The sequence below is a fragment of the Phyllostomus hastatus genome, unplaced genomic scaffold (genome assembly GCF_019186645.2).
Source record: "Phyllostomus hastatus isolate PE091 unplaced genomic scaffold, TTU_PhHast_1.1 phas_scaffold_345, whole genome shotgun sequence".
NCBI classification, from domain to species: domain Eukaryota; kingdom Metazoa; phylum Chordata; class Mammalia; order Chiroptera; family Phyllostomidae; genus Phyllostomus; species Phyllostomus hastatus.
This window is the reverse complement of record NW_025334024.1, coordinates 24,018,955-24,038,805: the sequence shown is the minus strand read 5'-3', so window position 1 is coordinate 24,038,805 and position 19,851 is coordinate 24,018,955. Positions and strand designations below refer to the sequence as shown.

At 62.9% G+C, this 19,851-nt stretch overlaps 1 protein-coding gene across 2 annotated transcripts; it reads left to right on the top strand.

The window, feature by feature from the left end:
* Positions 1-1,454: 1,454 nt before the first annotated feature.
* KATNB1 (katanin regulatory subunit B1) lies at positions 1,455-19,364 on the top strand. 2 transcript variants are annotated; one of them, XM_045818631.1, is made up of 20 exons: positions 1,455-1,578; positions 2,675-2,960; positions 7,092-7,222; positions 9,086-9,203; positions 13,159-13,259; positions 13,625-13,666; positions 14,223-14,306; positions 14,524-14,639; positions 15,005-15,076; positions 15,241-15,391; positions 15,535-15,725; positions 16,043-16,173; positions 16,556-16,606; positions 17,161-17,228; positions 17,344-17,463; positions 17,555-17,704; positions 18,082-18,158; positions 18,239-18,313; positions 18,485-18,601; positions 18,929-19,364. In XM_045818631.1, exons 2-20 carry the CDS (start codon positions 2,921-2,923, stop codon positions 19,059-19,061), a joined length of 1,968 nt encoding a protein of 655 aa, XP_045674587.1. In that variant the 5' UTR covers positions 1,455-1,578; positions 2,675-2,920; the 3' UTR covers positions 19,062-19,364. The 2 variants fall into 2 exon arrangements, with proteins under 2 accessions (XP_045674587.1, XP_045674586.1); XM_045818630.1 differs by having other exon boundaries at positions 1,475-1,644.
* Positions 19,365-19,851: the final 487 nt, after the last annotated feature.

The window sequence follows — 19,851 nt, the reverse complement described above, 5'->3', positions numbered from 1 at the left end:
ATCATGATCTAATAAAGCTTTAACTTCCATTTAAGAAGAAATTCAGGGGAAAGGAATCAGGTAAATGACACAAGGAAAAAAGTCAGACAAAAGTATAAGGTGGGACAATCTACAAGGTAAATGGCCCAATCTCTTTAAAAGATCAATGTCATTTAAAAAAAAACCGGGAAGACCAAAATAGATTGAGCTTAAAAGAGCCAAGTGTGCTGAATCTTGATTGTTTCCTAATTAGGAAATAAATTATTAAAAATATTTGGGGGGATGATTACAAAAATCTGAACTGGAAAAGAGTTGTTAGTTTTCTTGGATGTGGTGATACAATGGTTATGTCGCACAAGAGATTGACTTTTAAGAGTTACATGCTCAACGGTATTTAGTGCCAGGGTGAAATGTCTTGATATCTACAGCTCTCAAATGGTTCGGAAAACACACACACACGAATATGGCAAAAAGCAAGAGTTGGAATCCACATGGTAACTTTCTTGGTCACATTATTAAAGTATGTTACATCATTATAGCATTCTTTCAAGTTTCCTCTATGAAGTGTTCATATAAACAGATATAGCGTGGGCAGTTTTGATTGGATTTTATTCTGCTAATCTACGCTTCTTTTGATAGTGCCCATGTGCCTCTTCAGCTTCCAAAGTACAACGTGATGAGTGTGCACTCTACCTCCCTCCGGCAGAGAGGCTGCAGTACATTGGAGAATGAGCCCACCCCGCCCACGAATTACAAATAAAGCCTGCGTTTCTTGGACTCCTGGTCGGCGATCCCCGTAAGGCGGCGGCCCACTCCTCCATCCACCGAGACGTCGGCCGTGGGGTCAGGCTTCCCCAGCTCCACGCCTGACTCGGACCCGGAATCAGTCTCTGTTCCCCTCTGGGCCTTCTTTGGGGGACTCAAGCCGGTGTTCCAGCCAAAGAAGAGGGAAAGGTTTTCAGACCACCTGTGGCACCACCCTCAGGTTAAGGGAAGAAGCAGGAAACACGGCAAAATGCTGGGTACTCGTCCCGGCTTCCTCCCACTTCAAGATGGAACTTCCGCGGCTTCACTCCGCTTCCAACTTTCCCTTCCCATTGGCTATCTTGGTATTGGTACTTCAATAATCAGAACGCTGATTGGTTGATCTGGGACAGTTGCTAAAGCTATTGGTGCAGCCGCCATTGGAGGTCGCCTCGCAAATTTTTTAAATGCAAACTAGGTTCGAGGAAGAGAAGGCAAGGTGGAGGAAAGGGTAAGTTTGAGGCGGAGGCGGGCCCAAGGAAAGGCAGCCCACATTGGTTCATTTGAGGCCGAGGGGCGGCTCTTGAGCTCTCCTTCCTCGTGATTAGCCCAATTCGGGAAAAGAGGGAGGGCACTTAGGGAAAGCGGCAGAAATGCCTGCTTTGATTGGTCAAACCTGGCGGCAGGAGGGACGCTCGCGGAGACGGATTGGTGCGGAAGGCGACGAGGGCGGGGCTCTGAGTCGGAGGTTTTGTTGTGAGGGTCGGTTGTCAAGCAGCGGCCAATCAGGGCAGGGGATGGAGGCAAGTGGGGGTCGCCGGAGCAGAGCCTCGGCCTCGGGAGCCTCAGCTGCAGGTGGAGTGGGCTACGGGGAGAGGAGGCGAGGGGACACACGGTGGGCCCTGCAGCGGGCCGAGCCAGGTGGGGCCAGGCCGCGCTGCGGTGGAGTGGGTTCTGGGCACGGGGAGGCTGGAACCCGTCCCCGCAAGCTGAGAGGAGTGGGAGGATCAGCGGAGGCCAAGGAACCGGCCTTAGCTCGGGTGGGGCGGGACCGGCGTGGAGGCCCGAGGGCCAAACGGGGGAGGCCGGAAGCGGAGCTGGGGGTTTGCGGGAGGATGAGTGATGAATAGGGACGCTGGAAGCACGAGAGTGAATGAATGGGGATACTGGTAGCAGAGGGGAAAGGTTAGTAAAGGGGTCTGGCGAGGCAGGGACCGCATTAGGGAGCTCAGGAGACAACATGCGTGTGAATCGGGGACTAGAGAGGCAGGACTGGGGAACCTAGGAGAAAGGGGATGGAGAGGAGACGTTTCATGGGGAAAAAAAGGCGTGGAGGAAGGGAGAGGAGGCACCGTAGGTGGCCTTTTAAAGTTGAGGAGTCATACCGACTCATGCCCAGCTGGGACCTAGTTCCCAGTGCTGTCCTTGGGAATTTCAAGAGACCAGGAGTAGTTCCCTTGTCACAAACTGGGGGTGGAGGTAGGGGTGATGGATGCTCAGGGCCCTGTTTGACATTCTCCCCAGAGAAGATTTCAGTACCGGTCCCTGGGGTGCCTCTCCTGGACCCCTAAGCTTAGCCTTGACTCCACCCCCTTCCCATAGGTCAGACAAAACAGTGACTCCCAGAAATCTATCAAACCTGCAGCCATGTGCTCCTCCCCGCCCCACTGCGGCTGCTGCATCTCCAGCTCCTGGAGCAGTGCCTCCTCCCATCATCCTGGCCTCTGGGAGGACCTTCTTTTTCCCTGTGTTCCCAGTCACCCTGCCTGAGGTGCCCCCTCTCCTGATTCTCAAATTGCATTTGTAGTGCAGCTCCTGGCCCTGGTGGCTTTGGTGGGTGTCTGTCTTTATCGAGTGTCTTTAGGGATCCAGAGAGTTGCAGCTGCAGTCTGCCAATCAGTGCTCCCTCCCAGTGTTTCCTAACAAGCCGTCCCCTCTGTTTGTGTTCCAGCCTGCTATTGAGCTGAGATGGCTCAGCCTGACATTCCATGATCCAGGATCCCACCAGGTGTGCTCAGGCTGCTGTGGATGATTTAAAACGAAGAGTCAGTGCAGAGCCAGGAGAAAGGCATTCCGTCTGCCTGGATGTGTGGGAACTCCCTGCCAACTTGACTGGCAGATCTGGGGGGGTCCACCCCCACCCCTCAAGGAAGATAGTCTTTTGTGGGTGGAGCTTCAGGTGCCAGACAACGGAAGGATGGCCACCCCTGTGGTCACCAAGATGGCCTGGAAGCTGCGTGAGTAGATTTCTTTTTCTGTTTCACGTCCCATGTACCTGTTAGCTGTTTGTTCCGGGGTGGCCTGAACCCCCAGCTTTGTCGTCTCTCCTTGGCCCAAGGGGAGACTCCCAGGCCTTGGAGTGAGACAGACCAAATGCAAATCATGACTTTGGCACTTAGCTGGGAGGCGTTGGCCAGGCGACCAAACCTCTCGGAGGCTGAGTTTCCTGTCTGCACAGACAGGTGATCACACCTGCGTTCTAGAGTTGCTGCGAGATTCAAGTGAGAAAATGGACATAGTAATGCACGTAGTGCGGGAGTTCCCGTCAGGCTGACAGGCAGGGTGGGGCGAGAAATTCCGAAAGGCGTCCGTTCCTGGCATTTTCAGGTATCCCAAAGTCAAACTTCCCCCATCAGGTGGGGGCGTCTTGGGGCGGGGCCAGAGGAGAGGACAGGCAGAGGGGTGTCTGCAGGACTCTGGCCCGTAACTGAGTGTGGGCACGACCCACCCCCATCGTTACATAGCAGCTCTGAAACCTCTTTGATCGGGGGCCTCTTTAATTTCTAAAGAATTACCGAGGGCCCCAAAGAGCTTTTGTTTACGGGGGTTGTATCTACCGTGATTTACCACGTTAGCAATACTGGGACAGTATTGCAAAGCTATTTTCAAACAAGGACACGTCATCAAACATGCCATTAATGATGATGTCATCACATGTATATCTTCTGGGAAACTCCAATGTGTTCTTATGAGCAAATGAGAGCGTAACAATCAACTGCCATCTTACTATTATTTTAAAAATAGTTTTGTTTTCTTGGACCCCCTGAAAGGATCTTGAGGACCCCAAATTTCCCCAGGTCTTTTTTTTTGAGGACTGCTGCTCTACTCCTTGGTGCCTCTGTGGGCCAGTCCCTCCGCCCCCTGCACCCTACTCGGAGTAACTGGTTGGCATAATTTTGGTGCCCAACCGGTCACCTGTGCTGTGAGTTGTTCCTGGGCAGTTTCCAGAAGCTGGGGCAAGGCTCCTCCATTTCTTAAGTGTGGGAATTCGGGCAAAGCTATTTGCTGGGCCTCGGTGTCTTTATTTGTAAAATGAGGGGTTTGGACCATTTTCCAATTGTTCCTCTAAGCCCGAGGGTTCTGGGAGAATCCTGCTAAGGTTTCCTGAGGAAGGTCCACTCTGGACCGAGTGGCTTTGCGTTTACTGGGGTTGTGTGTCTGTCCCTGGAACAGCTGGCCCTGCCTGAGCCCAGAGCCAGGCCGGAGGGAGGCAGTGGGTGACAAAACAGACAAGGTCCCTGTGAAGTGGGGTGCAGAGCCTGGGGAGAGGGACCAATAGGAATCAGATCGCCACACCCCCCTGTCCCCCTTTGAATTCTAAGCTGGGACCTGTGCTTTGAATCAGTTAAGTAGGTGACGGGGAGCAGGGTCGGGAGGCAGTGAAGGGGTCCTGAGCCTCGCGTACAGAGGCCCTGAGGCAGGGAGTTCAGGGCGATGGACGACATCCAGGGAACCACGGGCCGCAGCACAGCCCTGGGGAGAATGTGGCCCCACGGAGGCTGCTGAGGACCCCAGCCCTTCCGGGGCTTTGCTTCAGCTGAAAGGCGAGGCCACGCTGTGAAAGTCCTCTGGGGGGAGGTCACGTGCTTCAGTGTCTGACAGTTTCACTACACAGCAGTTTAGCTATCTGAAGGGCCCAAGGCTAGTGACCTCTGACTCCTTGTGGCTCTAGAGTCTGAGACTCAGAAGGTGCTGGGCCCGCATGGGGTCACTAAATACTCGTCCTCAGTGCCTCTGGCCAGAATGCGGTGTTCCCGGCTCTGGCTGGGACACGGGGCCCAGGTTGTGCCACCTGTGCTTGGGAAGCTGGCCTGGGCATCTGCCACAGGGTGGAGCAGCAGCCACCTGTAGGTTGCGTGCAACCGTCATCTGTTTGCACCAAAATCCAGTGCCCAGGCGTGGGCCATCGGTGGGTTTGTCCTCCAGGCCAGAGGGGCGCCCTGGGGCCAGTGCCCCCTGCCAAGGCCGCCTCTACGTGGTGCCTGTGGTGTGCCCCCTCCCCCTCCCAGCCCTCCGGGGGCTCTGGTCAGTCCCTGGTCAGGCTGCTTAGAGGGGAGTGGTCTGAGCCCTTCCGGAAGGGCCTAACCTCCGGATTCTTTTCACCCCCACATCTGTGGTTCCCCCAGCTGTTTGCCCTGGCCCCGGAACTGCCCGACCAGGCCGTAGTATGAAGATGGGAACTTTATCACTCTCATTCCCCCGCCGTCTCCCCAGTGCTGGGCCCGGAACAGGCTCCCACGAATCAAATATATTGTGAATGAATGGCCGTCTTCAGGGGCAGGGGTCGTGGGGCCCAGAGAGGGGTGGCAGTGCACTCAGGAGGCCCAGTGAGGCCAGAACTTGCCCCAGAAAGCGTGAGAGCCGGGGCAGACACCCAGGCCTGCAGGTAGGTCATGGGCGGGGACGGGGCGCACGCGGAGTGGCATCAGAGGAAGGCAGAGGGCCTGAGGCTTGGGCGCGAGTGCTCAGGGAGAAGGTGGTTCACCGCTTCCTGGCCTGGGCAGCACTCTGGCCCGGCAGAGAAGCTCTTGAACAGGCCGGTGTCTGTGGCTAGAGCCCCGGAGAAGCCCAGGCTGCTCTGTCCCTGCCGTGTCCTGAGCTGGGGGGGGGCGGGGTCCCTGAGGCCCTGGCTGACACTGCGGCTGCAGGGGACTCTCGCCCGGGCGGGCGCTGGGTGCTGCCTGTGCGCAGCTTTGGCCAGGCCCTGAGGTCGGGCCCGTGGCAGGGTTCCCGGGCAGTGTTGGTAGCCTCTCTGAACCAGGCTGCCGGGTCAGCAGCCTTCCTGGGCCCGGTCCCCCAGCTTCCCTGTGGTCTGAGGTCCATCCCACAGAGACTGACCCCCAGGCAGGGTAGAGGCTGTCACCCGAGCCAGCCTCCCAGTTGCCTCCCAGTCGCTCCCTAGTTGCCTCAGCCTGTGGGCGTGGCGGGGTTTTCCCTCCTCCTGAGTCTGGGCACCTGTCTTGTCTGCCCCTTCCTCCCAGGAGGGACTCACTCAGGAGTGAGCTGGGAGACCTGGGTTGCCTCCTGCCTCCTTGCTGTGTCTCGTTCCCCCCGGAGCACTGATGCTCCTGGGGCTTTTCTCCGCTGCCCCACCACTGCCCCCGCCGGCCAGACCAGGGGCCCTGGAGGCCTCCCACAGAGATCTCACCTCCCACTCTGTCTGGTCAGCCCTCACTCCCACCCCCTCACACCCAGACCCCTCGGCTGGCTGCCCTCCCCTTGTGCAGCCCGCCCTCCTGTGCCCACCAGGGGTCCCAGCGCCCGCTGTCTGCGTGGTGGTCGCCCTCAGCCTGCCTGACAACACAGAGCACTTGCTCCAGCTCACGGGCCTGTCTCACCGAGTCCTCAGCAGCTCAGGGAGCCGGGCTCTGTTATTGTCCCCGCGTACCAGACGAGGAGCCCTGCCCTCAGAGAGGGCGAGGGACCTGTCTCAGGCCACACAGCCTGCAAGAGCAGAGCTCAGGGTAGAACGGGGTCCGTGGTTCTGAAGCTGGGGGCTGAAGCCCTGGGTGAGCTCCCCGGGGGACAGCTTGTTTAGACTTGACCTGAATGGCTCTTAAAACGTTTTCCCCAGAGAGGGGTTTGTATGCACAGCGAGTGGCAACGTGCAAGGTGCTGCAAGTACCACCACTTAGGTGGTATGTGGGTCAAAATTTTCTGTCTTAATAACAGTTTTCCTTTTCCTTTTTGTATCACAGAAAAAATATAATAAACATATCATACTTGTAATTTCATGGATATCATTGCTTACAGAACAGAGTTAAATAAAAATAGCAAGTTGCTTCTAAGAACCGAGCATAGTAAGGTCAATAATATTACCAGGGAGCGTGCAGAAAAAGGAAGAAAACCATGAGGCCTGGGGTGGGATGGGAATGACCGAGGTGGGGAAATAGGCGTTTCTGGTTCAGGCCCAGGCCCAGCCTTGTCACCTGACATCACGAGGGGTGCCTGGGCCCAAAGGGGAGCTGAAGGGGCAGAGCCCTCGAGAGGGGTATCTGGTGCCAGAGCTAGAGGCCAAGCCCACCCTTGCCCCACGTGGCCCGTCCAGCACCTGACTGCCCCCCCCCCCCGTGCCCTTTCCCGTGCAGAGGAGATCGTCGCCCACGCCAGCAACGTGTCCTCACTGGTGCTGGGCAAAGGCTCTGGGCGGCTGCTGGCGACAGGCGGGGATGACTGCCGCGTCAACCTGTGGTCCATCAACAAGCCCAACTGCATCATGGTGAGCTTCCGCCAGCTGTGGGGGCGGGGGTGGGGCAGGGCGGGGAGGGGACTGTGAGCAGGGCGGGGCTGCGGGCGGCAGCAGGCACCCGCTCCTCTGGGCGCCCACCCCAAGGGCTGGGGGACAGAGCACCACATCCGTGCCTCCCCCAGCTGTCTGCTCCGGAGAGCCAGGGCGGCCCCAGACGGCAGGGACAGTGGCCCGTCCCCAGGCAGGGGGACACCCCCCCGCTGTAGAACAGCAGCCGGGGAGTCTGCATGGGAAGGCTAAAACGAATCCCAGCCTGCCCTGCCCAGAGCCCGTCCGCCCACCCTCAGCTGTGTGTGGGGGTGACTGATGTGTTCCCCACCTCGTTCCGCTAAAAGGGTCTCCGGGAGCTCGGCTGGGGCTGGGCAGGGAGCTGGTTCTCCAGCGGCACTTCCCCTCCTGCGCACACGACTGTGTTCAGTGCCAAAAACTGGGGTCCAACCCAGGGAGTCCCAAAGGAGGAAAATGCTCGACGGTGAATTGTGCAGAGCTCCATCATCCAAGACCACTGTGTTGGTGTTTCGATCTGTGCCCTTGTAGGTGCTAACACACACAGACACACAGGTGCATGCATGTGTAGTCCTGTTTCTGTGCATGTACACATGTGCAAGCACACATACATGTGCACACACAGAAAAACGTTATTGAATGGAATAGTATGTTATTAACAATATGTGAGCATTTTCCTGTGTCAACAAATACCCTTTAATGACAGGATCTTTAACGGCCTGATGGTGTGCCGTTGTGGGAGGAGCCAGAAGTAGGGGAACCCCGCCCCCAGTGTGGAGGCCCTGCGCAGCCTTGCAGCTCTGCTCAGCCACACGGCAAACATTCTCACCTGCCTACATCTTTAACAGATCTGTGATCGATGCACTAAATCCAAAGGGGTGCACCGTTTTAAAAAAGCTTTCAACACAGTTGCCAAGTTGCCCTGCAGAAATCAGTTTGCATTCTCGCCAGAAGCGGGGGAGACTCACTCTGTCCGCACTCAGCCGTGCAGCACGGGGCAGTGTCACGCTTTTGACTCATGGGTTCGTTCGGAGGTGGACTCCTGCCGACGGCGTTTGGGAGTCGGACCGGCTGCTTCTCGCTGAGGAGCGGTCTCCCTGTCCCCAGCCCCTGTGAGAACCAGCCTGAGCAGACGCTGGTGGAGCCACCCCCGAGCCTCGGGCTGGGAGTGACGCCGCACGGATTCCAGATCCCGGCCTCTCTCCGGGGGGGTGCGGGGGTGCTGGAAAGGCTGGCGCTTTCCACCCTTCCTCCTGGGCTCGGCCTGGCCAGCTCCGGCCGGCCGGGTTGGATAAGACTGCCCGTGTTTTCCAGCAAAGTGACTCCCAAGCTGTGGGCTCGGAGAGCCCCTTCCTGGGGGTGCGGCTGGGTCCTCCGGGGACCCAGGCCTTTCAGAAGGGCAAGAGGGGCGCCGCTGGCGAGCCAGGCCTCACTGCTGCCATGGTCTCCGCTCCTGAGGGGCTTGGGCCAGGCAGAGAGTGGAGCTGGAGCAGAGCCTAGGTGGGCGGCAGTTTGGACTCGGACCGAAGGGTCGGCTGCTGCCCTCCAAGGGGCCCAGGGCCATGTCTGCAGGTGGCATCTGTCAGGAGCATGGTGAACGGGGGAAGGGGAGGGAGCATGACTGGGGTCTGGCCCACTGTCAGCCCTGGGAGCCGAGGCCAAGGCCAAGGCCGAGAGCGGCGGCTGCCCTGCCGTCCAGGAGAGCTGGGTGTGGCTCTGCTGCCTGGGCCACTTCTTGCTGACGGGCTTCCTGGGGGCCCCTCATCTGGGGCAGCCGCTGGGGGTCTGTCCACGCAGTGCACTGGAGCTTCCACCCTCTCTCCACAGAGCCTGACGGGTCACACGTCCCCAGTGGAGAGTGTCCGCCTCAACGCCCCCGAGGAGCTCATTGTGGCCGGCTCCCAGTCGGGCTCCATCCGCGTCTGGGACCTGGAAGCTGCCAAAAGTAGGCCTCCATGCTTGCCTTCCCCACGGGCCCCATCCAATCGCTTCCCTCTGCCCCACCTAGGTCGGGTGCCTCCCCCCTGGAGCACTGACTGGACAGCGTGGTGACCCTCCCCACCCCAGCCCCGCCCGCACTAGCCTGGCAGGAGTGACCAGTCCTGTCTCAGCACGTGCACCCAGGAGCTGCCCAGTGATGTCCGAATGGACGACTGTGTTGGTGGGTGGGTGGGTGTCTGTGTGGATTCAGAACCTGGAAGGACATCAAGTGCCACCAGGGGCCACACAGGACATGTGAAGGGGGCGAGGTGGCCGTGTGGGGCGTGCTGGGGGTGCCCCCAGTCGGGGCGGCCCCCACTCAGCGTCTCTGACTGCGGCCTGCAGGAGCGGGGCTGGGGCGGCCAGGCCTCCTGTCTCCTTGCGCTTCGCTTTGATTTCGTTCCCACCGTTTGAGGAGCTGGACAGGGTGCGGGCGCCACATGCCGGTGTTTCTGCAGACATCCACAGAGGAGAAAGGGAGCCTCTGCCCGCTCCTCCCCGTTCTCAGAGGCCTCAGCCTTCTCCCCTCTAACCTGGAGTTTCGCTCCTTCCCACCATCTGTCTAAACAGCACGGTTCGGCTGCAATTTCTCTCTAAAAACATTTCATACGTGAGCACAGAACACTGTGCAGGCCCACAGTGAGAGGCCCGAGTAAACCTGTCTGCATGCCTCTCGTCCAGCCCCTCCAGCATGTTGGGCGGGAGGCCACCCACGGCCTGAAGGATGGGGAAGAAAGGGCGGCATGGATTTTGGCAAGCCTGCTTCTCCCAGCTGAGCTGGGATGCACAGGTCTCTGGGCCTCTCCTGCGGCATGTGCTCTGCCTCTGCTGCAGGACAGTGGCCGTCGTCCACACACCCCTGTGGCCAGGTTTGTCCTGCACAGGAGCAGCCGGCCTCTTGTTAGATGGCCCCTGAGAAAGATGGCGCCCCCGGGCCTCTTGGGGAATGCTTGCCCACCTGCCGGGGGGCTGCTTAAGAAGAACTGACCCCAGGATCTCTTAGAACAAGCAGGCTGCAGGCTCAGCATCTCAGCACGCGGTCCCGCTGCCTGGGCACGCACAGGACCCGCGGCATCTGTGCTGGGGCATCGCTGGGCTCCAGGGGCCGGGGCCAGGACAAGGCCGGCTGCCCGGGCTCCAGCTGAGAAAGCAGAGAGGCTCGGGCAGAAGGCGCTTCTCCAGCCGGGGAGCCTCGGCCCAGACCCAGACCCCGGCGGGCGGCACCAGCCGTCCATCAGGCCCTGGGGAGCGAGGGGCAGGAGAGAAGGCACGGGCGCCGTGCGTTCTCGGCCGCGAGTGTTTCTCACGTGAGGGAAACGTGAGCGCTCCGTAAGGCGGGTGGGGAGTGGAAGCTGGAGGCCGCTGTCTGGAAGCCCCGGGCACTGGACCCCGGGGCTGGCTATTGTCCAGCTCGGCACACACACACGTGCCCAGACCCCCCTCCCAGGACGAGGCTCCGGAGAGCGGCAGCCCGGTGTCTGGCTTTCAGTGAGGGAGCTTCCCGGGGTTCTCATGGTTCTCCTGCAGGGCCCGGTCGGCCAGGCCTCGAGCTCGGTGACAGCCCTGTGGCTGGGAGTGGCAGCGGCGGGGACTCGCATCCATGTGTCTAAGTTCCCATCCCAGCAGTCTCAGCCCTGGCATTTGCTGCCCTGAGTTTGGGGGATTTCTCTGGTGGGAGAGAAGCTTGCCCCCAGCGGCCTTGGCAGGAGGAGCTGGCCTCGGGCCCACCTCCAGCCCTGCCCACCACAGCGTGAGTGCGCGGGACAGGCCGGTTGGCACCGGGTGCAGGAGGCGTTCTGGAGGAGCTGCTGGTTGTCACGTGGGTTGCTTCGAAAGGCACCCCATCACTGGGGGGCTCGGGCAGAGGACGAGCAGCTGCTGGGCTGGGGCGGCTGGAGGCTCCGTCACGGGACTCCTGTGGCAGACCCCTTGATGGAGGCCTCCCGAGGGCCCTCCCGGGATGGAAGGGCAAAGGCAGGAGTCACGCCAGAAGAATGCGGCCCTGCCTGCTTTCCGTGGCACGGCCCGGGGGCGAGGGCGGGTCAGCTGGGATGCCACAGGGAGGCGGCCTGCGCTTCACGAAGCCGGCCCACGCAGGGTGGGACCCCACCACGGCCTCTCGGGGCGTGGCAGGGTTTGGAAACCTGGCTGTGCGACGCGGAGCCGAGGGGCCGAAGCAGGAGCCAGCCCGAGTCCGCCCCCTTCAGGCCCTGGGCCGGGCAGCAGTGTGCCCACCACCTCCTTGGCCAGAGGTGCAGCGCTGAGCCCCGGCGGCACGTGCCGCCACGGATAGCGAGGAGCGGCCACCTCGCAGGGTGTGGTGCGGTCGAGTTAGTGCGCAGTGGACAGGCGCAGTGGGTGCCCTGCCTGTCACACGCTCTGAAGGACGTGCTGGGAGCACCCTGGTCCCGTGCAGAGGCCCGCCCAGTGGGGTGCATGCGTGTGGCAGGCAGTGGGAGGGGCTTCGTCCTCCAGGCAGATGGCACCCGCTCTCAGCTGCGCCTGGCCTGTCCCAGGGGCTTGAGACACGTGTGACCCAGCTGCTCAGGAGCTCAGGCGCCTGGTTGGGAGTCTGGCTCTGCACCCTGCCGGCTGGCCTCCCGTGGGCCACTCCCCCTCGGAGCCTCTGGCCCTCACCCGCCTCCCGGCAGTGCTGGGGTTGGGGAGGCTCGTGCTCAGAAACCACTCAGCCTGTTCAGGGCGCGCACGGGAGGTGCTCGGTGGATGTCCTGGGACATGAGGGGGTGCCCAGAGACCACGGCACTGAGCACTGGGCCACCGCTGGGGCCACAGGACGGAGAACCAGGACAAGCGCCTGAGGAGCAGGTGCAGCGTGGGAGATGGAGGGAAGGATGGAACCAGGCCTTGTTTCATACAGGAAGAACTTACAACGAGGATTGTTATATCTCGAATTTATTGAGCACTCACCGTGTGTCAGGCCCACGATGAGAACTTTACGTCCAGTTCATTACACGGCCCTCACCAGGACCCTGCATGGGACTGCCCAGGGCCATACAGCAGACCAGGAGCAGAGCCAGAGACTGCCCCCCCTTCTGCCCGGCTCCAGAGCCCCAGGCCTGGATCTGGAGGGTGCGGACCGTCCCACAGTAGTTTGTGTGGTTCACCCAGTGCTCGGAGCTCGACTCTCATCCCTGAAGCGGTGCGTCTGGTGTCTGCGTGAGCACCTCCGTCAGCAGAGCTCGCTGCCTCCCCGGCACCCTGTCTCACCCGGGCCGCACCCCAGCATGGCTGGACGCCCGTGCCACTTGGCCCCGGCACTCATGGGGTGATCGGTTCCATCCAGACAGCGGAATTATAAATCTTTTAAAAAGGAAGACACACGAGGCCAGAAAGAGGAGGCGAATTTGATTGGTACCAGAGACAGAAACGCGATTTGCCCACGGGCCGAGCTGGGCCGGGCCAGGGGGCTGCCTGCGGAAGCTTGAGGGCTGGGACACGTGGCTTCCTGGGGCAGCCGGCGGCGACCTGCCCCACGGCCCCGGCTCTGAGGCCCCGGGCCTGTCCTCACGGCCGCCATCCCTGGGACGGCGGGCTAGTGTGGGCGCCAGGGCCACTCCGGGCGCGCCCTCCTCGTGCCCACCCTGGGGCCTCTGCCCACCGCTTCCCTCTGCCTGGCACCCCTCGCCCTTCGCTCTCACGGGAGCACACGGGGCCCAGCCCAGAGGCAAGCTGGGGGGGACGGATTCAAGATGCAATTCCTGGGGGCTCCGGTAGTAACAGAAACAGCTGTTGCCTCTCAGGAGGAAAACTGGAAGATGGGTTGTCAGGGTCGACTCCCCCGCATTTTAAGACCTGTGCTCTTCTTCGGTTCACGGGAAAGCCCACGCACACACCACAGCCCTCTCCCTCTGGCCGTTCCGTCCGCCCCTCACGCCCCGTCTCTGCTTGCCTCCCGCCAGTCCTCCGCACGCTCGTGGGGCACAAGGCCAACATCTGCAGCCTGGACTTCCACCCGTACGGCGAGTTCGTGGCCTCGGGGTCGCAGGACACGAACATCAAGGTGAGGCGCGGCGCGGAGCCCTGCGTCCTGCCCGAGGCTGGCAGTGGGGCCCGGCTGTGTGTCCCTTCCGAGGGGGCAGGTGTCCGGCCCTTGGTGGGGGCGTCTTCTCTCTGCGGTGGCATTCACACCCTCCCGGAGAAGGGAGGTGTGGGGGCGCTCGGCAGACACTTCTGCCCGGGATTACCGGCTTGGGGGCGCAGTTTCGAGACTCCTGTCGTTCTGGGCTGTGATGGCTTGGAGGCGCCGGAGCCTTTCTCCGTTCCCAGCCACACGCTGTCCCCCCGGCCCGGGCCTTGGGCCTGCCCAGGCCAAGCTACCCGGGGCTGTGACCTGTGCTGACTCTGCCCCTGCCCCTCTCCCCGCAGCTCTGGGACATCCGGAGGAAAGGCTGTGTCTTCCGGTACAGGGTAAGGAAGGCACCCTCGGCGGGTCATCCCGCAAGCACCTTGCAGGCGTGGAGCACGGGTGGGGCCCCCACTGGCAGGGGCGGAAGGGCCCTGCTGTCCGCCGTGGGTGAGAGCATAGGAAATGAGGGTCCCAGTGGGAAGCATGGACCCGGAGCGGAGCAGGGGTGCTGTGGAGGGTCCACCGGACCCCTAGCTCTCCACGAATTCCCTCAGAACCGCGTTTACCAAACTGTGCCCCGTGCTCTGCTTTTACAGGCAGGAAACAGGCATCATCAGGGGAGGGGGTGCCTACGCACAGGAGTGTGGGAGCACCGAGGTTAACGCAGAGTTAGGGCTGGAGGTTGGCAGGCCCTTTGACGTGCAGAGAGGGCCGTCCGGAGTTCTCGGAGCGGCCTGCCGGGCGGGGGTCTGGGACCACGCGTGGGGAGCGTTCCTCAGGGGCGTCTCCTGTGTGCCTGTCCCCTTGCTGCCTGTTCCCCGGCGGGGGAGTGGGACGGAGAGCCCCCTGGGCCGGCCCCTCAGGTGAGCCCCGTGCCCTGCCCTGTCCCCTCCTCAGGGGCACAGCCAGGCCGTGCGGTGTCTCCGGTTCAGCCCCGACGGAAAGTGGTTGGCGTCGGCTGCGGACGACCACACGGTGAAGGTACCCGCCAGCACAGCCGGGGCCCAGGGCTGGGGGCTGGCGTCTGCCGGTCACACTCAGACGGGGCCCTCACCTCCCTCCTGATCGGCGTGGCGTGTCCCAAGCCCGTCCGGAGCGGACGGTGGGGTGTGGGTAAAGAGCTCGGGCTGGAACGGGTGCGAGCGGCAGGGCCCGGCCTGGCCTTCACCGCCCCCCCCTCCGCCCTGCCCCGCCCCAGCTCTGGGACCTGACCGCTGGCAAGATGATGTCCGAGTTCCCCGGCCACACGGGGCCCGTCAGTGTGGTGGAGTTCCATCCCAATGAGTACCTCCTGGCCTCTGGCAGCTCGGACAGGTGAGGGGACGTGGGCCCGTGGCCCATGACTGCCACCTCTCACATCTCTGCCTCTGAGTGTGTGTGTCCCCAGTCTGTCTCTGTGACCCGGGGTGTCTGTCACATGCCTGGTGAGCCTATGTGGAAGGAATTAACTGCTAGGCCAGGCCAGATGGGGCCCTGGTGCCATCCCTCCCCGGACTTTGGTCCAAAGCCCTTGTTAGTCTCCTGTCCACGGAGTGCCCTCCCCCAGCCTGCCCAGGGCCAGCCCCCAGCCCAGGGCATTGCTCTTAATGGCTCTGAGGAGTGGGGGCAGGGGGAGGGAGAGCAGCTGTTTGGAGGCCGATGGGGCCCTGGCTTCCAGCACGGCCTGGCTACCTTTGCAGGACGATCCGTTTCTGGGACCTGGAGAAATTCCAGGTGGTGAGCTGCATTGAAGGGGAGCCCGGGCCGGTCAGGTACGCAGGCAGCCAGGCAGTGGGCCCGGCCTGTCCTCCCCCGGGGAGGCGGGGTGTGGGTGTGGGCAGGCCTTTCCCATCTCCCCGTCTGCCCCCGCGTGTCCTCGGGCCCCGCAGCCTCCCCGGGCTCCTTAGGACCCGCGGCCCACTCTCGCCCGGCCCAGGAGCATCCTCTTCAACCCCGACGGCTGCTGCCTGTATAGCGGCTGCCAGGACTCGCTGCGCGTCTACGGCTGGGAGCCCGAGCGCTGCTTCGACGTGGTCCCAGTCAGCTGGGGCAAGGTGGCCGACCTGGCCGTCTGCAACAACCAGCTGGTGAGAGCGCTGCCCACCCTCCCGCCGGGCCACCCTGCTGCTTGCACCAGCCCCACTCCCACCGGGCTCTTGGGGGGGCCCTGCCCACCTGTGCCCTGGCCGCTGCTGGCAAGGGCCCCACCCCAGCTCTGGCCTTCCTGCAGATAGGTGTGGCCTTCGCCCAGAGCAACGTCTCCTCTTACGTGGTGGACCTGACCCGGGTCACCAGGACAGGCACGGTGGCCCAGGACCCCGTGCAGGACAGCCGGCCCTTGGCTCATCAGCCCCCTCCCCCCACCGCCCCGCTCCGGCGCATCTATGAGCGTCCCAGCACGACCTGCAGCAAGCCTCAGAGGTGGGCTTGGGGCTCGGGGCCCTGGGGGCGCACAGGGCACTGGGGGGCCCAGCACAACCCGCAGCAAGCCTCAGAGGTGGGCTTGGGGCTCGGGGCCCTGGGGGGGCACAGGGCACTGGGGGGCCCAGCACAACCCGCAGCAAGCCTCAGAGGTGGGGTTGGGGTGCTGGGGGGCTCAGGGCACTGGGGGGCCCAGCACAACCCGCAGCAAGCCTCAGAGTGGGGCTTGGGGCGCTGCGGGGCACAGGAGGCAGGCCCATCCCCCGCAAGGCTTTGGCGGGGCCGGCCTGGCCTCACTGGCCCTGGCCGCCGCACAGGGTGAAGCAGAACTCGGAAAGCGAGCGCCGCAGCCCCAGCAGCGAGGACGACCGGGACGAGCGGGAGTCGCGGGCGGAGATCCAGAACGCGGAGGACTACAACGAGATCTTCCAGCCCAAGAACAGCATCAGTGAGGCCTGGCTCCCACCCTTCGGACCCCAGCGTCCCCTTCTGTGAAAGGGATGCAAACGATCCTTCCGGGGACTGCGTCCATTCAGTGTGCGAGCTCCTGACACCCACCTGGCCAGGCTCTGGGCCCAGGTCCTCTGGGCCCTGGTAGTGCCCTGGCAGCCACTCAGTCCCCTGAGCAAAGGAAGGCCTACAGGGCAAATGGGTGGGGAGGGGCAGGGTCCCAAGTCTGCAGCAGCATGCCTGGAAACTACCTTCCATTTACTCCCTCAGTGCCCCCCGTGTCCTGACAGGCCCCTGGACCCCGGGTCACCTCAGCCCTAGGGGCTCAGACAGGAGCCTCAGGCAGCCAGTGTGAATCCCCACCCCCTTTGCCTCTACAGGTCGGACACCGCCCCGAAGAAGTGAGCCCTTCCCAGCACCCCCAGAAGACGGTGAGCTGGGGGGTGGGGTGGAGCCTGGCCCCCAGCTCCCCAGTCCTCAGGACCCTGCCCCTCCCCTGGCCTCCCCTCGCTGACACCACCCTAGTCTCTCTCCCACTGGCTCAAGGCCGCCGACTGTGCTGGGCCCCAGGCTGGGCCCCGGTGAGTGGGCACGGACGAGGCAGGCAGGTGCTCCCCCCAGAGCCCGCACCCTAGTGAGGAGGGCAGACAGCGAACAGACCCCCGCACGGGCGGGTCCAGAGACCACACACGTGCTGTGGAGGAGCATGCTGGGCCTGGTGAGAGACGTCACCCACTCATCACCAGCACCCCTGGCACACGCTTCCCGGTGACCCCTCCACACACGGTGCCCGACGCCTGCTTCCTGCCAGGCCTGGGACGGGGGAGGGAGAAAGTGGGGGACAGGCACAGCCCCAGCCCCTGGGCCTCCCTCCCCAGCTGCCCGCGGGCTCCTGCTCTGTCCCCCACGATTGCAGGTGCCATCAGAGTCTCACCCCGACCCCTGCCTTCCTCCTGACCCAGAGGACATTTCCTCTTGCCCCCAGACACGGCCATAGCCAAGGAGGCGGCGAAGCCCAGCCCAGCCATGGACACACAGTTCCCGGTGCCAAACGTAGGTCAGGGTGGCGGGCTGTGGTGGGAGACTCACGGGGGGCTGGGCCCCGAGCCGGGGCTGGGGGCAGAGAGGTAACCCGCAGGCCCCCACCCACCGTGCTCCGGTCCTCCAGCTCGAGGCCCCGCCCTGGCCCCCGCTCGTCACTTCCACCCCTGCACCCAAGGCCGAGCCTGCCATCATCCCTGCCACCCGAAACGAGCCCATCGGGCTGAAGGCTTCCGACTTCCTGCCCGTGAGTGGGGACCCAGCCAGGGGCGGGGTGGAGGCCCGTGGGGCAAGGGTAGAGAGCTTCGCCGCCAGCGCCCGGGCCCCCGTCCCCCCAGGCCGTGAAGATCCCCCAGCAGACAGAGCTGGTGGACGAGGATGCCATGTCGCAGATCCGCAAAGGCCATGACACCATGTGCGTGGTGCTCACCAGCCGCCACAAGAACCTGGACACCGTGCGGGCCGTGTGGACCACGGGCGACATCAAGGCAAGAGCCGTCCTCGCCCCTGCCCCGAGCTTAGGGCTGGCCGAGGAGAGGGCCACAGGATGCAGGGCAGTGGCGGGTGGGAGGCCCCTTTCACCGCACTGTGGCTGACTCCACCTTCATTGCTTCCACCCTTGTCCTCGCCAGCTGCCACTCATTGAGCACCGGTGGAGTCTGGTGCTCACCAGCTGCCATTCATTGAGCATCAGTGGAGTCTGGTGCTCACCAGCTGCCACTCATTGAGCAGCAGGCCTGGCCTCTCGAGGCTCCTTATTTTAGGTGGTCCTCTTAATACCCCACAAAAAACCCATCGTCACACCACACCCAGGCAGGGGCCTCCCTGTCCCCAGCCCTCTGCAACGGGTGCTCTGTTTGCACAGACGTCGGTGGACTCGGCCGTGGCCATCAATGACCTGTCGGTGGTGGTGGACCTCCTGAACATCGTCAACCAGAAAGCGTAAGTGGCCACAGCGGGCGGAGTGGGTGGAGGGGGCGGGGCTGGGTGCTGAGGGCACCTGTCCCCGGGCCTCTCCCCAGCTCCCTGTGGAAGCTGGACCTGTGCACCACGGTCCTGCCGCAGATCGAGAAGCTTCTGCAGAGCAAGTACGAGAGGTACGTGTGGGGGAGCCCGGGCCGCCTCGCAGCAGGGAGAGGAGGGGACCGAGAGGCTCCTGCAGGGACCACGTGAGGTGGCCGCCTCTGATCTGCCCCGACCTATCTGTCTTTGTGTACTTGCTGTCTGTCTGTCTGTCTGTGGCTCCGTCCTTCCGTCTGCCTCTGAAGCTATGTCCAGACAGGCTGCACCTCACTGAAGCTGATCCTGCAGCGGTTTCTGCCACTGATCACTGACATCCTGGCAGCCCCGCCCTCTGTGGGCGTGGACATTAGCCGGGAGGAGAGGTGAGGGGCCTGGTCAAGTGCCTGTGTTGGGGGCAGGGGTGCCACCCCAGGCTGAGGGCACGTGGGCCGAGGGGCCCAGCCCGCTGTTGGGAAGCCCCACTAGAGCAGCTGAGGAGGAGGTCACTGTGCCTGCACAGAGTCCCTGGCTCAGGGTGTCGGGCAGGGGTAGCAGAGCCTGGGCTCCTCCACGGCCTGGCTCTGCCCGGCGTGGCCTGGTGTGGTCTGGAGGTCGGGCGGGGGTAGTTACGACAGGCAAGGCCCCAGGGTCAGGGGGCGTCATGGTATCCGGGCAGCCAGCCACCTCAAGTGCAGCCCCTCTGCCCACAGGCTCCACAAGTGCCGGCTCTGCTACAAGCAGCTCAAGGGCATCAGTGGCCTCGTCAAGAGCAAGGCGGGCTTGAGCGGCCGTCACGGCAGTGCCTTCCGGGAGCTGCACTTGCTCATGGCCAGTTTGGACTGAGGGGTCCAGTGGGCGGGGGCACCTGGCAGCCCTTGGGGCCTGGCCTCAGCACGCACTCCTGCTCCCTGTGCGCCCACTGGCCCGTGAGCCTCTGCCCTGCCCCCTCCGCTGCCCTGTGGCCGTCCTGGAGGCGGCAGCACTGACCCACCGGCTGCCTCCACAGCCCTGAACTCAGATGACTCCTATCAGCAGTGGCTGCCCAGCTTTGCCCAAATCTTGCTTCCTGGGGCAGCCAACCAAGCCCTGCGGCTGCTGCTGTAATTTATAAGGCAAATTTTATTAAATTTGTAAGTATTTACTGTTTTTTTTTGTGGGGAGAGGTATATTTGGCCACAGGGGCTTCTGCAGGGACGGTGCACCAGGCTGTGTGGCCAGCAGGGGGCAGCAGAGTGCTGGGCAAACAGGAAAGGGCCAGTTCTGACTTTGGGAGAGAGGAAGGGGAAGCAGCAACTCTTCCTCCATGGCTGGGAGACAGGTGAGGGGGTGCCCCACCATCCCCTCCATCTCAGCCACACTCCCAGGGGTGCACTGGGCCCTCCAAGGCCAACAGCTGAATCCTGCAGGGTGCTAGGACCCCCGCCTCACAGCCATGGCCACCACTGTGCTGGCCCAGACCCCAGCATGCACCCCGGGCCCCCCCCGCCGCCAGGCAGGCTTCAGACCCCGGGCTGGGGGGGCCGTCCCCCACGCCCCCAGGAGGGCCCTGAATGGACTTCACTCCGTGCAGGAGTCCCCAGGGCCGGCTGGCCAGGATGAGCCCCCTCAGCCGGTGGGCTTCGCTTCTCCCCAG

Bases quoted from the DNA above. Each gene is read 5' to 3' on its own strand.
- KATNB1 (XM_045818631.1), top strand. From the start codon at position 2,921: ATGGCCACCCCTGTGGTCACCAAGATGGCCTGGAAGCTGC. The intron at 13,260-13,624 runs GTGAGGCGCGGC...CTCTCCCCGCAG, and splicing joins CGCAGGACACGAACATCAAG to CTCTGGGACATCCGGAGGAA. The intron at 15,726-16,042 runs GTGGGCTTGGGG...GCCGCCGCACAG, and splicing joins ACCTGCAGCAAGCCTCAGAG to GGTGAAGCAGAACTCGGAAA.